Raw genomic sequence first — 14,519 nt, forward strand, 5'->3', positions numbered from 1 at the left:
CGCTGCAGGTGGAGGAGGCAGACGATTGGCTGAGGCACGGAAACCCCTGGGAGAAGGCTCGCCCCGAGTACATGCTGCCGGTCCACTTTTACGGACGAGTGGAGGAGACGAGAGACGGGCCCAAGTGGGTTAACACTCAGGTACTYGRTGGCGACTACATAGTGGAAAAGATTTGCATGAATTTGGGTTGAGCCAGAGTAAATGACCTTGTGAGATGTGGTCGACCTGTGACCTCTGACTGGGTTTTCACCTGCAGGTTGTTTTGGCAATGCCTTACGACACGCCCATTCCTGGCTACATGAACAACACTGTGAATACGATGAGGCTGTGGTCGGCCCGGGCGCCCAACGACTTCAACTTGAAAGACTGTAAGTCCAGGACGATGTCTCGCTTTTATGCAAAAAAAAATATTAGACCTCTTCAGCAAAAGAGTTGCACAATGTGCCGGGCTTTACAAAAGTATTCAGATCCCCTGAATCATTTGGCACGTTCCAACCGCATTCTTTAGGGTGTGTTGTTCGACTTTGGCACGGTAGACCACCGTAAAGTCTTGTACAACTGAAGTAAAAGGAAAATAGCCAGCCTTCTTTGACTTGGTTACCTCTAAATCCACTAAAACCAAGTCTCTGTCCGTCGTCTGTTGAATGAATACAGCGGCTCTGAAAGAAAAGTGACACCATTAAGTCCGATGAACACATCCAGGACATATTTGTCCACTTCTAGACCAAAAGGAAACGGTGAAACAAACCTTTTGTGTATCTTCTGATAGAAGTTTGCCTATCAGAAGATACACATACACATGAATGCAGGGAATCACCCAGCATTCAGGGTGATTCCCTGAATGCTGCGAAATTTTTAGATTATGTCGAGATGCTTTTCATCCACTTTTGACTGAGCTTGACTTATTTTAACAAGAACAGTCTAATTTTGCAAGTACCCCAAAGTTGGTCAGGTGCTTTAGAGGGTTGAATATAAATTTTTGTCACACTTTTTTTTTTTTTTTACTGTAAAGATTTATAACTGTTCAATTTATAAATCTTCACAATTCTCCACCATCTGATATTGGTCTACCACAATATACTTATTATAAAATAACTTGCTTGTTTTCTGGAAAAGTTTAAAGATACTTGTACTTGAGTTGTGCAAAATCAACAGAAACTTCTGCAACTGTGGTCGCTTCCTCTCTGCCACATTTTAGGGATTTTGTTTCTTAATTTTTTAAACTAAAACTAGTAATTTTTTTTCTTTCTCTAGTTAATGTAGGCGACTACATACAGGCCGTTCTGGACAGAAATCTGGCGGAGAACATCTCCCGAGTCCTCTATCCAAACGATAATGTAAGTTCACTTTTTCACGGCCAGTAAACCATCAGATGTTTTCCACCTTGGTGTAACTTTCTGCKGTTCAGTTCTTTGAAGGAAAGGAGCTCCGTCTGAAGCAGGAGTACTTTGTCGTGGCAGCCACACTCCAAGACATCATCCGCCGCTTCAAGACCACCAAGAAGGGCAGACCGAGCCGCACCACCTTCGATGCCTTCCCAGACAAAGTAAGAACTCTGACTCTGTGTCGCAAAAGGAGGAGCGGTTGTCTGCTTTTAGTTGGCATGTTGCCTCATTTGGTTGGTTTGCAACATTATGTCAGCACTTCCTCTTTGCTTCCGTCTGTTGCAGCTGCCRAAGCTGCGAGGTGAATGAAGTTTGTCAAGTCATGGTTACCTTGGCTTTAAAAAAATTATTGAATAAAAAAGGACAGGGGAAARCAAAAATAATCCACAAAGGTGTGTTAGGGACATTGTAGATAGAAAAGAAAAATTTCTGCCAAGAAAAAAAACAGTAATTTTCCAGAAAAACCGAGGAAAATTCTGAGCTCTACAAGTAGATTTTATTTTATTTTTTTAGAATAATCTAGAAAAAAAACCTCAGAAATTTCTGAGCTTGAAAAGTCAAAAATGTGCTATAAAAACAAAGACTTTTGACTTTTTGAAAACAAAAATTTCCAAATGTCGAAACAAAAAATTCTAGAAAATTTGAGGTTAATTAATTTGTTTTGTTTTGTTTTTTTTCTAGCAAAAGTTTGACTTCTCCAATTCAAAAATTGTTTTTCCAGAAAATTTCTAAGATCTCAAAATTTGTGAGTTTTTCTGGCAGAAATGTATCACTTCTTTTTTTTTTTCTCTGCTCCCCATCTACAATGGCCCCTATTGTGCTCAGATCAGATCAGTGATGGATCGATTTATTCATTTACTTTTTTCCCCCCTCTTGTCTATTGTACTACGACTTAAAGYTGATTTCAATAATCCACAAAATGACTGACTCATTGCTACAGACTGTTTCCTGTTTCCCAGGTCGCCATCCAGCTGAACGACACCCACCCTGCCATGGCCATCCCCGAACTGATGAGGATCTTTGTGGACATTGAGAAACTCGACTGGGAGACGGTGAGTTAAAGTCGCCTTCGAGTGTCTCTTGTTGGTCTTAATCATCAACGGCAACCATGACAGGAAGTGCAAATTAGGAAATCGAGAACAAGTAAGGGCAAGTAATGCGAGCTGAGGTTAAAACCACAGAGCGAGGGGATGAAACGAAAACCTCCGCTTCCTGCTGAATTTCAATCTGCGACTAAAATAGTCGAGTTTATTATAAAAGCTTGGTCTTATTTATGATTCTTAAAATGCAACACTTAAACTAGAACTTGTCCCTCCTCCTTGGCAGGCCTGGGACCTCACCAGGCGTACGTTTGCCTACACCAACCACACCATCCTCCCCGAGGCCCTGGAGCGCTGGCCTGTGGAGCTGCTGGAGAAACTGCTGCCCAGACACCTGCAGATCATCTACCAGATCAACCAGACTCACCTAGACGTAAGCATGTCGCAGCAGAGACGCAGAATATCTACTAATCAATGTGGTTTTTTTCTTTTTTAATCTTCTGAGATATGAAACCATGTATAAAGTTATGCAAAACATGACATTTTGCGCGTGTATTTTATTGATTTTTCCACTGATAAAAGGCGGCCAATCAGTGTAGGTGGATRAACACGCCTTGGTGGGTTTCTAACTACTCCCACAATCAACCCAAATAAAATGTAAATGTATAATTTTAATGCGAGTTAAAGGACTGAATGCTTTTACATGTCACCGCTTTCCTCASCTGTGYAGCTTGAAWACGTTTTTGTGTTTTGTTTTTTTGTTGTTTTTTTTGCCCCCGTAGAAAATTGCTGCTCTCTTCCCGAACGACRTCGACAAACTGCGGAAGATGTCTCTGATCGAAGAGGACGGCTGCAAGAGGGTGAACATGGCCCATCTGTGTATCGTAGGCTCTCACGCCGTCAATGGAGTCGCTCAGATACACTCCAACATCATCAAAACCGAAGTGTAAGCCTTTCGCCGACGGTCGACTGCGATAAAAGTTCCAAGATTGGTCAGAAGTGTAAAAGAGGTCATCTAAAAAAAATAATAAAAATAATGTCGTCCTGGTTCAGCATATTGGGATGAAAACCATCTATTTAGTCTAGATTTTGTTGGTTAACCAGCTGAAATCAAACTGCTGCTTGTCCAGATAGCAAATCCTAACTTTTCCTCTGTTTTCTTTTTTTTACAGGTTTAAAAACTTCAGTGACATTGAACCGGGCAAGTTTCAGAATAAAACCAACGGCATCACTCCCAGACGCTGGCTGCTCCTCTGCAACCCTGGGCTGGCTGAGCTYATTGCTGAGGTTCGACCAGTTTTACCACGCTTCAGCAGCCAGTTAGCCTTTAGGACGTAAAATCCCATAATTTGACTAATGCGAACATTGGTTACTGTAATGTGATRCGTTCTCAGGTCATTGGGGAGGACTATGTGAAGGACCTGAGCCAGCTGAAGAAGCTGAATGACTTTGTTAACGACTTGGCCTTCCTTCGCGACGTCGCTAAAATCAAACAGGTGAGTCTGACGGGTTGGTCTGCTGACATTTTCTYATCCAGTATGAGCTGAGCTGGGTCAGAARAACTGGGAGAAACGGGAAAAATCCCATCATAAGATTATCAATTAAAGGGCTTCACATCATCTTATGTTGTTCCCTCATCAAAAACATAACCGGGAGCGTTGCTGTGATTCTTCTGCGCACGTTTGAGAAATCCTTTAATCTCCACGGCAACCATTCGGCTGTGCTAAAACGCCTGGGAGAAGCGAGCCCCGCCTTCGATACGCTGCTCCTCCTCAGAGATGCGGCTTCAGCCTCACAGAGCAGTCCTCCCTAACTCGGCTCCTTCAGACTAGCCAGCAGCAATTAGCAAACACCTGGTGGAACTGTGTCTGCTGAGATCATTATAGGAGCTACTTTTGAATGAAACGCTGGTTATAAACTTAGCTAAAGGGTTAATAGGAGATATGTTGTGATGACTTCCTGAAGGCGGAGTTTCAGAAAGAGCAGGAGCTTCTTAAAGAGACAGAGGCCCAATTTGTAGGCGTTAAATCAGGAAGTAAAATTTCTTCTCAGTCATGTTTGAAGCCAACATGGCTACTTAATTGTGCTATAAAATGGCACTATGTGACTGGGAAAACACAAAGTAACGCCCATTTAATCAGTTGTTGCTCTTCCTGAGGTATTAATCCTTTAAAAGGTGAAAAATGGATCASAGCAGAAACGATGAWGTAACATATCATCATGTCACATGGAAAACTACATCTTAATATTTCTGCACATCACAGCATGAAGAGGCATCTCGGTCTGACAAAGCCAGGCGTTGCGACATCGCACCTTGYGGCCATAAGCGCCGCGGCRCGTGTCAGGGCAGCGCTYTCCTGACTCAGCAGCTTTCACATCAATGACTCCCGTTGTCGCGTTGCATTTCTCCACAGGACAACAAGCTGAAGTTCGCCCAGTTCCTGGAGAAGGAGTACCGGGTGAAGATCAACCCTTCCTCCATGTTCGACGTCCACGTCAAGAGGATCCACGAGTACAAGCGGCAGCTGCTCAACTGCCTGCACATCATCGCCTTGTACAACCGTACGTGCAGCGACGAGTTTGTTTTGTTTTTTTCTGCTTAGTCATTTGATGTGAAGTCAAAAAAAAAAAAAGTTTCCACAAGTGATTGTACATGTGAATCTCTGAGTGATCAGTTAGATGATGTAGTCAGACGTTTCCTGATGTGGAATATTCCACACCCACCTGGGGCTTCATGTTAAAACAGACAYGAGGAATGCAGCCACTGCAATCAGCWGTGGGGAATTTTACACAAAGCTGCAATAAACAGCGAAACTGCTTTTTTTTACTTTTCTTTTTGTTTTAGGACGTTTCTCCACAGATGTGCTGTTTGCAGTGTCTTGCTGTAGTATTCACAACGCTCAAATTTCAATACTTTGTGGCTTTTTGTGTAATGGATGAACCAAACCGGTGCAAAAATTGAGTTCATTTGTGCAACAACTGAAAGAAAACGAATGAAGGAAATTATGCAGTAAGAAGTATAAACTATAAATATAAAATATCTATCTATTCACAAAAAATGAGAATTAGCTGTTTAACTAAAATGCAGATATATATATATTTTAAAAAGAGCAAAATATCAGCTTATTCCCATGCCATATCTTTATCATAATTTTCAAATTTCTTTTAAATGCAGAAATTTTGATTGTTTTGTCTCTGTCAAGCTTGTCCCATAAATAGCACTTTCAATTTAAATGCACTTCTCTATCGTCGCCGTTCCGAATATAATAATAATAATAATAATCTGTTCCTTTTGAAGATGTATTTCTTTTTACAAATCTGTTTTGAATACTGGTTTTTTATGCATTTTTCTTCCTCAGTTTTAAAATACTGTACTCTATCAATTCAGTTTCAATACTTTTTCACTTTATAAATGTTCGTCTTTTTTTCCCATCAGGCATCAGGAAGAACCCCAACGCGCCTTTCGTACCGCGAACGATGATCATCGGTGGGAAGGTAGGTCACAGCGCGCGCGCCGAACTCGACAGAGCAACACGACCGGAATGAACGATTCGCATCGTCGCCCTCTGCAGGCCGCACCGGGATACCACATGGCAAAAATGATCATCAAGCTCATCACCTCGGTGGCTGACGTGGTGAATAACGATCCCGTGGTTGGAGACAAGCTGAAGGTTATCTACCTGGAGAACTACAGAGTTTCTCTTGCGGAGAAAGGTATAATTTAATAAAAAAAAATAAAAAAAAAAACTGTTGGAGAGGAAAAGAAAATGTTGTGACTTTTTGATTTTTGTTTTTTTTCTCCTTCTCAGTGATTCCTGCCACTGATCTGTCGGAGCAAATCTCCACCGCTGGCACCGAGGCTTCGGGGACGGGCAACATGAAGTTCATGCTGAACGGAGCGCTGACCATCGGCACCATGGACGGAGCCAACGTGGAGATGGCCGAGGAGGCGGGCGAGGAAAACCTCTTCATCTTCGGCATGCGGGTGGAGGACGTGGCCGAGATGGACAAAAAGGGGTAAAAGACCCGACGAGATAAAACGCACACAGTGGAGCGGAGTTTGAAAATGTCTTTTTTACGGATCAAGTTTTTTGTTTTTATGTTTTTGTTTTTAAGGTACGATGCCATGAAGTACTACGAGAAGATCCCCGAGCTGAAACAAGTGATGGATCAGATTGCAAGTGGATTCTTCAGCCCCAAGAATCCAGAGCTTTTCAATGACCTGACCAACATGCTCTTCAAATACGACCGGTGAGCAACTTTACTTTTCCTTTTTGTTGTTATTCTTCTTGTATTTTCGTATTTAGTTACATTCTTTTATTTCTCTCTCTCTCTTTTTAGATTCAAAGTGTTTGCAGACTTTGAAGATTACTTGAAAACCCAAGAAAAAGTCAGCAAACTCTATCAGGTAATGTTTATTTTTCTTTTCCTTTTCTTAATTGTTCTTTCTGCTGTAGTACTAAATTCTCAGTAAATTCGGACAGTTTTCTTTTAATTTCAGTACATTCATTCGGAGAGGGAAAAAAAAATACATTTTTGATGGAACAAAATCAAAAGGTTCCCCCAGCAATGATCATTAAATCCTCTACGTACAAATTGATCATCCGTGACTTCCTGTTTTTTTTTTGTTGTTTTTTTCCGGGGTGTAAATACGACGACCGCCATGCTGGAACTGGAGGATCCATATTTATCTCGCCACCATACACTAAGAGACATCCGGAAAGATGTTTTTAAAAATGTTGTTTTTGTGTGTTTACTTCCAGAATCTCCTGCATTTTTACATCTAACACAGTATTTCTGATCACTTCTGGTTGTAAAACCAAAGTTCCCAGGAGTTTTGGAAGAGAAACAGGCCCACAGCATCACCGATCCTCCGCCATGCCCGACAGCGTTCAACGCTTTAGCAAATTTCTTATCCCGTGTTGTAGAGCAGACCCACCTGGAGGGTTTGTCGCAGCTAAACTCAACCTTCATCTCGTTTTAACAAAACGCGGGTCCAGTTAAAGTCGGTGTAACGTTCAGAAAGGTTTCGTCGAGATTTACTTTACATAGCCGGCGTGGATGCCAGGATTTGTGCCATTATTTGTTGTGTTTTTGAGTCGCAAAAAAAATAAATAAATAAAATGTTTTCATTGAGAGATTCCGCTTCTGCAGTTAAAAATCTTTTAATCACGTATTTTCCACAGGTTTATTTCTGTATTTCAAATGTTTCTCTCTTCTATTAGGACACGGTGGAGTGGACCAAGATGGTGATCAAGAACATCGCGGCGACGGGGAAGTTCTCGAGCGACAGAACGATCACGGAGTACGCCACCGAGGTGTGGGGGGTGGAGCCGACCGACCTGAAGATCCCGCCTCCCAGCGAGCCGCGCGAGGCCATCGAGGAAACCGCCAAGGCTCTGAGGAAGATGTGAAAAATGTTCCTCACCTCCTGAGCTGCCTTTTGCGTTTACAGAACAAAACCTTTATGCGACACATTACGTTTTTTTTCCTTCTTCTTCTTCTGTGGTGCTATTAGAGACGCACACTTCAAGTCAAACCACTGTTACATTTCTTTAGCGCCAACACGTTCGGCCTGCGAGGAGCTGAAAAGCTCTAGAACTCGCTTCAACTCTGACATTCCTGCGGATCGAGGGACGGTCAGAGGTTCCAGGATGTTAGATGGATATCAGGAACGCAGCAGTTAAAAGCTTTTTTGTTTTGTTTTGTTTTTTTTGTTTAAACATTTGTTTGAGTTTGAGTTGGTGGCCTGTCCTGATAGAGAAACCATGTTTTAGAATCAAAAGATACTTTTGAAAAAGGACGTAGAGTTAAAAAAAAAAAAAATCTGTCCATAATAAAATAAAACCCAAAACTTAAGTCAAAATTATTTATTGCTTCCTTTTTTTTCCCCCAGACTTTCATCTTTCTCTCTCCACGTTTTGTAGAAATTTCCTGCAACACAGAAGCGTGTGGATTAAATTCGAACACCGGCGCGATTTCTGAACGCAAACCGGCGACGACTTCCCGACTCACCGCACGACGTCTGCAAAGTCGGGGGCAGAGCAGATGTGGCTGTGGGACAGTCCGAGGCTCGCCGCGTAGGAGATCATCTGCACTCGATCGCTCGTCTCGGATTCCCTCTGGGCTCGCAGCGATATCTGGTACAGCTGGGTCAGATAGACGAAAAGGGCTTGAGGAAAGCGGACAGGAAATTTAGAGAGAGAGAGACGAGGAAAACCCGCCGTACCTTCTGACCCATGTGAAACGGAATGATGTTGTCGTCCTCTGCATGCAGGATCAGCAGGGGGCTGCTCAGCGTCTGCAAGCTGCAGAAATGACGGCAGATGTTACTGATGATCAAGGGGGAAAAAAACTAAACGTTTTCAATCTGGTTTCGTTTCAGGAAAAACCTACTTTTTATCGTTGGCAAATGAAATGTTGATCCTTTCCAGAATGCTCCAGAGCAAGCTCTCAAAACCCGGCAGGAACATGTACAGCTGGGAATACGGAGAGAGGCGGCGAAAGTGACAATTTAACGCGGTAAATAACTAATGCGGCACGAAGCGTAAAAGTCAACTTTTGACAATTAAAGTCGCAGAGAAGTATTAGAATGTGAAACTGTCAAATACGGTAAGTGATACGTCTTTGGAATCGAGTAAAAACTTAAACTGAGCAAGTGTTAACTTTTTTTTTTTTTTTTATCTACAGTTTTGTTACTTTGTCGTTAGTTTCTGGAAATGATGGGCTCCCTATGTGGGCAATGTTGGGTTAAATATAAAGAAACATAAATGGGGAAGAGGTCTCTGAAAACATCTGAATTCATAAAGACTTTAAACGTGCTGCAGTTCTGATCCACACCAGAACAAGACGGTTTGTGGAAAATGCAAATGAAAGCTTTAGGTGTGCTTTAAAATGCATTTTTAAATTCTACATTTACACTTTTCTTCCCCCAAATTCAAACTGCAACATTAATCCACACTTTTATTTCATTCACTTACTATTTAAAATGAACATGTTAACACAAAGGTTTTGAATGGGGGGGAGAAAAAAAACGCAGTTTGAAGATCTTATATGGTCTACTCTACATCTTCTCTCAAAAGTGGATTTACTACACCACAAGCAACTACAAAAACAAAACAGTCCCAGAAGAAAAGCAGTGATGTCCATTTTTAAATGACTTCAGCCGTGTTTCAGCCAAAGCCTGGGCAAACCGACCAGATGTCGTGTCGACCTCTCACCTTGGCCAGCCGATTGTTTGCTATGGCTTCTCCGATCCTCGTGTACGGAGCTTCCAGGATCAGAGCGTCGACGGCAGACCCTGATGTGCCAAAAACACGACCCTATTTATTATGCAGAACACAGATTGGTGTTTATAAAAGTACTACTCTAAACATCATGTGCAACTGCTATTGGTCAAAGGGAGACAATTACAGCATCGGCTGAGTTCTGACACAGAATCTTGAATTTTTGGTTGCAACATGACAAAATGTGCTTTTAAAATATGTTTTAAAAGCATTTTGGACCTCGACAGAAGTTTGCACCCTGAGCGGGAGACGACAAGAAGTTAATGACTGTATTTTTTAATTATTTATTTTTCATTTTGAGTGTAGCGTAACAGCCATCAGCTGTTGCGCTTCTGAGAAAGGAGTTCAACTCGAACCCACCTTGTTCTTGGATTTTCACTGCAGTGTTGGTTGCCACTCTAGGAGGAAAAAAAAAAAAAAGAAAACTTGATAATGATAAATTGAGTGTTGTGTCTATGTCATGAGAAGCTGTCTGAATGAAAGAATGAATGAATGAATGAATGAATCTAAGAGAGAAACGGACCCGGAGCCCAGAGAGTGTCCCCACAGGCAGACCAGGCTCCCTCTGCTTCGTGTCTTTGCCCATTGGTGCAGGTAGAGGGCGTCGTTGGTCAGTCCAGCCTCGCTGGGCTCTCCGGTGGAATCTCCAAATCCTCATTAAAAAAAAACCACACACACACATTACAGGCTGAAAGGCCGACGTCGTTAAACTATCCCGCTTTAACGTTTTTGTCGCTTGTTTGTTTTTAGGCCAAACGTGGGAAAGTATGCTGCATTACTTTCAGTCTTAAACGTGTATTATTCTCCACTTTCAGAGTCAGAATTAGGAGAATCGTTGATAGTGAGGTTCCATGAATTTGGACTCAATCTAAACGTATATGTCTGGATGGCGCAACAGTCTAACTCCGTTTCCTCGCAGAAAGAGGTTCCTACATTCAAATCCAGTCTTTTTGTCAAGTTTGAATGTTTTTCTTCCCTTAGGTATTCTGAAACTTCTAAGAAATAAATAAAACCCCATCCATGTTTGTCTCTATGCCTCATGTCTTGCATATAAACTATAAAAATAACTAGTCTGGAAATTAGAACTCTCTCCTTTGTAGTTTGAGGTCTTTGTTTTTTGGGGGGGTTTTTTTGTTTGTTTTTTACAGCAAATAAAAACTAACCTTCAGAGATTACTTTATGAAAAGTGCTACGTAAGTGAAGGTTCACTTTTTACTTGCGTCGGCACGCTTTGGGTCTTCCTTACCTCTGTAGTCTAAAGATAAGACGTGGTATCCTGCAGCACTCAGGATCTACGAGATTATAAAACGATTCAAATTCTCTATCAAAAGCTCAAAGATTAAAATATTTACACCTGGAAACAACTTATTATTTTAGCCAAACCTTCGCCAGCTCCACTCTATGCCTGCTTGCCCTGCAGACACGAAATGAGAGAGACTTTCAGACTCGTCTGTTCCAGCCAACAAGAGCCAAGGCAACCGTCTAATGCCCACTAGACTCTATTAGGATCGTTTCAAGGACGCGCATCCCTTCTGCACTTAACCCACCTGGTCCCTATGTTTCCATGGAGGTAGATGATAACAGGACGCCCGTCTCCCAGGGCCTCCTGGTACCAGTCGAGATCCTTCCCAGCGGCCGCTTCCCATTGGCTGGCAGGGAGCGTGTGCCTTTGAGACGGAGAGGGAGTGAGAAAGACGAAAAAAGAAACTGAACAGCACGGAGCTTCAAGAATATACAGCGGGTTTTCAGAGTGGGGGGCCCCCGTGCAGCCATGATGCCTCAAGAGCCGCCTGCGCCGGGCGAGAGCGCTGATGATAAAGAGCTACAGTCAGCCTACCACACTCCCACTGAGACGCCCTCCTCTGGGCTGAGGTAGAAGTTGCAGGTGTGGTTCAGGACATCCTGAGGCCTGCGCAGATCCACCCAGTATGGAAACCTCACTGCAGGTGAGAGCGCAGCAGGTCAGCGCCGCGGCGTTTCTAATCGCAGCATCACATCACACGCACACACACACACACGCGTGCACACACTGCCTCGAGACGCATCGAAAGCCACAGATTTTTAAACTTCATGTTTTACTGGGGTTTTTATGTGCTGCATTTAAGGGACTATTCTTTTTTATTATATTTTATGAAATTATTTACATTTTCACATTTTATGTCATTAGATTTTTTTTTTTTTATGAAATTATTTATTTACATTTTCACATTTTGTGTCATTTGAACCAAAAACGAAGGATTTATTTATATTTTTAATTTTACTATTGGGAGATTTTATGTGACAGACTGATTGGAAAAATGAAAAATTACAAATGTTTCCAAAACATTGTATTTTTTAATGAAAAAAATAAACATCTAGAAAGTGTGGCATGCATGTTTTATTTTTCTGCCCTTCTGAGGTAATTCCATGTGGATCCAATAATGATCGCCGCAAAAGTCTTTTGTGCGTTTCCCTTTTGAACATCTATTCAAAATGTGCCTGTGAGATTAGATGGAGTGTAACTATGAATATCTCAGACACACTCAGGTCTGGACTTTGACTAGGTCAAATTTTTAAAAAAAGTTTCATGTGTAGCTCTAACTAGGTTGTCCTCCAGAAAAGTTTACATTTTGGTATAAAATTCTTCCCCCAGGTTGCTCTGTGCCGTTACGGCCTGTGGGAAGCTGCATAAATCCTTAAATGGTTTTAATTTAGACACTTCTCCATAGCGACCAGATTGGTGGGGCGCACTGCCAGTAAATCCTCTTGTTCTCCCGATTTTCTGATGATGGATGGAACGAAACTCCATGAGACATTAAACACGTCCGACAGTTTCCACAACCTAACCTTCCTTCATGCTTCTCCACAGTTTTATTCATCCCCAACCTTTCTAATGAGCTTCTTCATCTTCACTAATGCTGTCTAACAAACTGCACAGCCGGATTTATGCTGAGATTAAATCACTCACAGGACTGGAAGTCTCTGTTTTCTAATTTGATGGCTTCTGAAGGCAGAGTAAATGGGGACCACATGTGGACGAACAGCACACGTTTTGATTTTTATGGTAAAATATAAAAACTGTGGAMTATTTTACATGCAATTCACTGTTATGCGTGACTCTGTGTTTGTCCAGCATTTAAAATGCCAATAAAAATGTAAAAAAACACACCGATATGAAGTTTGTGGCTGTGATCTAACAAAATGCAACAAATTCACAGGGTGTGATTACTCTTCTAACTCCGTGAATAATTTTCTAGAATAAAAGCTTTAGAATAGTTTAAGTTTAAATCTGTGTCCTCCTGTAGTTTATGTGAAAATCCGTTTTTAAAATTATTTTACTATGTCCCATTGGTGTTGGTGGAATAACTACTGGAAAAAACTTTTTTTTTWTTTGAGATTTATGAGAACAATGTTACAGTCACTGTAAATGCAATGATAATTTATATATTTTTTACCAGTGAAATCCTTTGGTGCCCCATTTAAACCAGGAACATTTACTTACGCAGATGAGAGAATATGGCATAGCTCAGTATCCTTGGAAACAGGTAGAGAAKAACAGGCACCGAGACGTACGCGGTCAGCAGGAAGGACACAACTTTCTTCATTTGTGCCGCAGACAAAGTTATTCTCCACTGTCTTCTTCGGAGTCCAGATCAGGTCCGCCCTTGGCTTTTTGTTCCAGTTTGGGTTTACCAACAGAAAACCCAGCAGCGGTGTGGCGAAACGCAGGAAGAGGAGGTCAAAGTTCAGCTTTCCTCTGCTGCTGCTTGTTCACATTTCACACAGTGAGGCGGACATGCACAGAAAACAAACAAACAAACAAAAAACAACCGTAGTCTGCAAAAGAGAAGAGATATATTTTTAAATTCTGCCTACTGAGTATTAAGATTACAAAAACAATCAGTTCAGTTAAGAATACACGGTCAAATGACGATAATTATCAAAACAATGCGAACGCGGTTGACGTTACGCAGCAAAGCACTGTGGGAAGTGAAGTTCTTTGACACGAAGCAGCGCCGATTAAACGTGAAGAAGATACATGCTTATTTCGTTCATTTAGCATTGTTTTATAGCAGTTTTCAGTAACAACAATTTTATGTGTCGAATGATTATTTAGCTCAATATTTTTCTTCAGTATGTATTTTAGCCTATTTTATTTTTAGATCTTTTTATGTTTATATTTTTAAGCTAGTACATGATGCTAGCATACAGCTGTTACATTATTTGTTTTTTCTGCTAACTTTTTTCTTCATTGTGATAATTATTATATTGAATATAAGTTTATCGATCATAAACTTCCCCTGCATGGTCGAGTATTTCAGAAACTGCTGATTTCCTGGGACTTTCAAACATAAAACTCTTTGAAATTTAACAAAGAATGATCCAAATACAGAAAATATCCAGCCTGTGGCAGTTGTGTGGTCCAAAATGTCTTGTCAATATAAGATTTCAGAGAATAATCTGGTTCTAGATCATAAAATTAATACAATTATCTAAACAATGACTACGGAGCTTGTAGAATACAATTTCTCCTGCTGAAAATACATCGAAGCAAATGAGTTTCAGCAACAAATAACCAAAACAACGGGTTATTTAAGCTACATAGTGACCACTGTTCAGCCTGTTTCATTTCCATCAGAAAATCTCTGTTTTTTAGTGAAAAGAAGGTCCTAGGTTCAAATCCCAGCCTGGACTCTTAAATATGGATGTGTATGTAGATGGCTGTCTTCCAATCACATAGGTAAAGTGTGGCAATAGAGAAAATAAATTCCTCTAGTGGCTTTTGGTTTTAATAGATTGTAAGTGGGCTCCCATTTGACCTCCACTTT

At 41.3% G+C, this 14,519-nt stretch overlaps 2 protein-coding genes across 2 annotated transcripts; one reads left to right on the top strand and one right to left on the bottom strand.

The window, feature by feature from the left end:
* Nucleotides 1–2: 2 nt before the first annotated feature.
* Nucleotides 3–7,936, top strand: pygl (phosphorylase, glycogen, liver; the record flags this gene model as incomplete). The annotated part of the gene is made up of 16 exons (XM_008399323.2): nt 3–140; nt 257–368; nt 1,255–1,337; nt 1,409–1,546; nt 2,345–2,437; nt 2,712–2,858; nt 3,208–3,371; nt 3,598–3,712; nt 3,820–3,921; nt 4,840–4,987; nt 5,862–5,920; nt 5,998–6,139; nt 6,235–6,442; nt 6,542–6,676; nt 6,767–6,833; nt 7,651–7,936. Coding segments are annotated over 16 exons (2,040 nt in total), but the record flags the coding sequence as incomplete, so codon positions are not given.
* A 344-nt stretch (nt 7,937–8,280) lies between these two features.
* Nucleotides 8,281–13,659, bottom strand: LOC103458322 (monoacylglycerol lipase ABHD12). Its single transcript, XM_008399009.2, has 12 exons — nt 13,193–13,659; nt 11,549–11,651; nt 11,259–11,378; nt 11,095–11,125; nt 10,958–11,003; nt 10,235–10,364; nt 10,072–10,109; nt 9,646–9,725; nt 8,822–8,904; nt 8,655–8,733; nt 8,441–8,574; nt 8,281–8,359 (listed from the first exon to the last, which is right to left on the bottom strand). The coding sequence occupies exons 1-12, from the start codon at nt 13,293–13,295 to the stop codon at nt 8,326–8,328; spliced, it is 981 nt and encodes a 326-aa protein (XP_008397231.1). The 5' UTR covers nt 13,296–13,659; the 3' UTR covers nt 8,281–8,325.
* Between the last annotated feature and the right edge of the window lie 860 nt (nt 13,660–14,519).

This window comes from Poecilia reticulata, linkage group LG22 (genome assembly GCF_000633615.1).
Source record: "Poecilia reticulata strain Guanapo linkage group LG22, Guppy_female_1.0+MT, whole genome shotgun sequence".
NCBI lineage: Eukaryota > Metazoa > Chordata > Actinopteri > Cyprinodontiformes > Poeciliidae > Poecilia > Poecilia reticulata.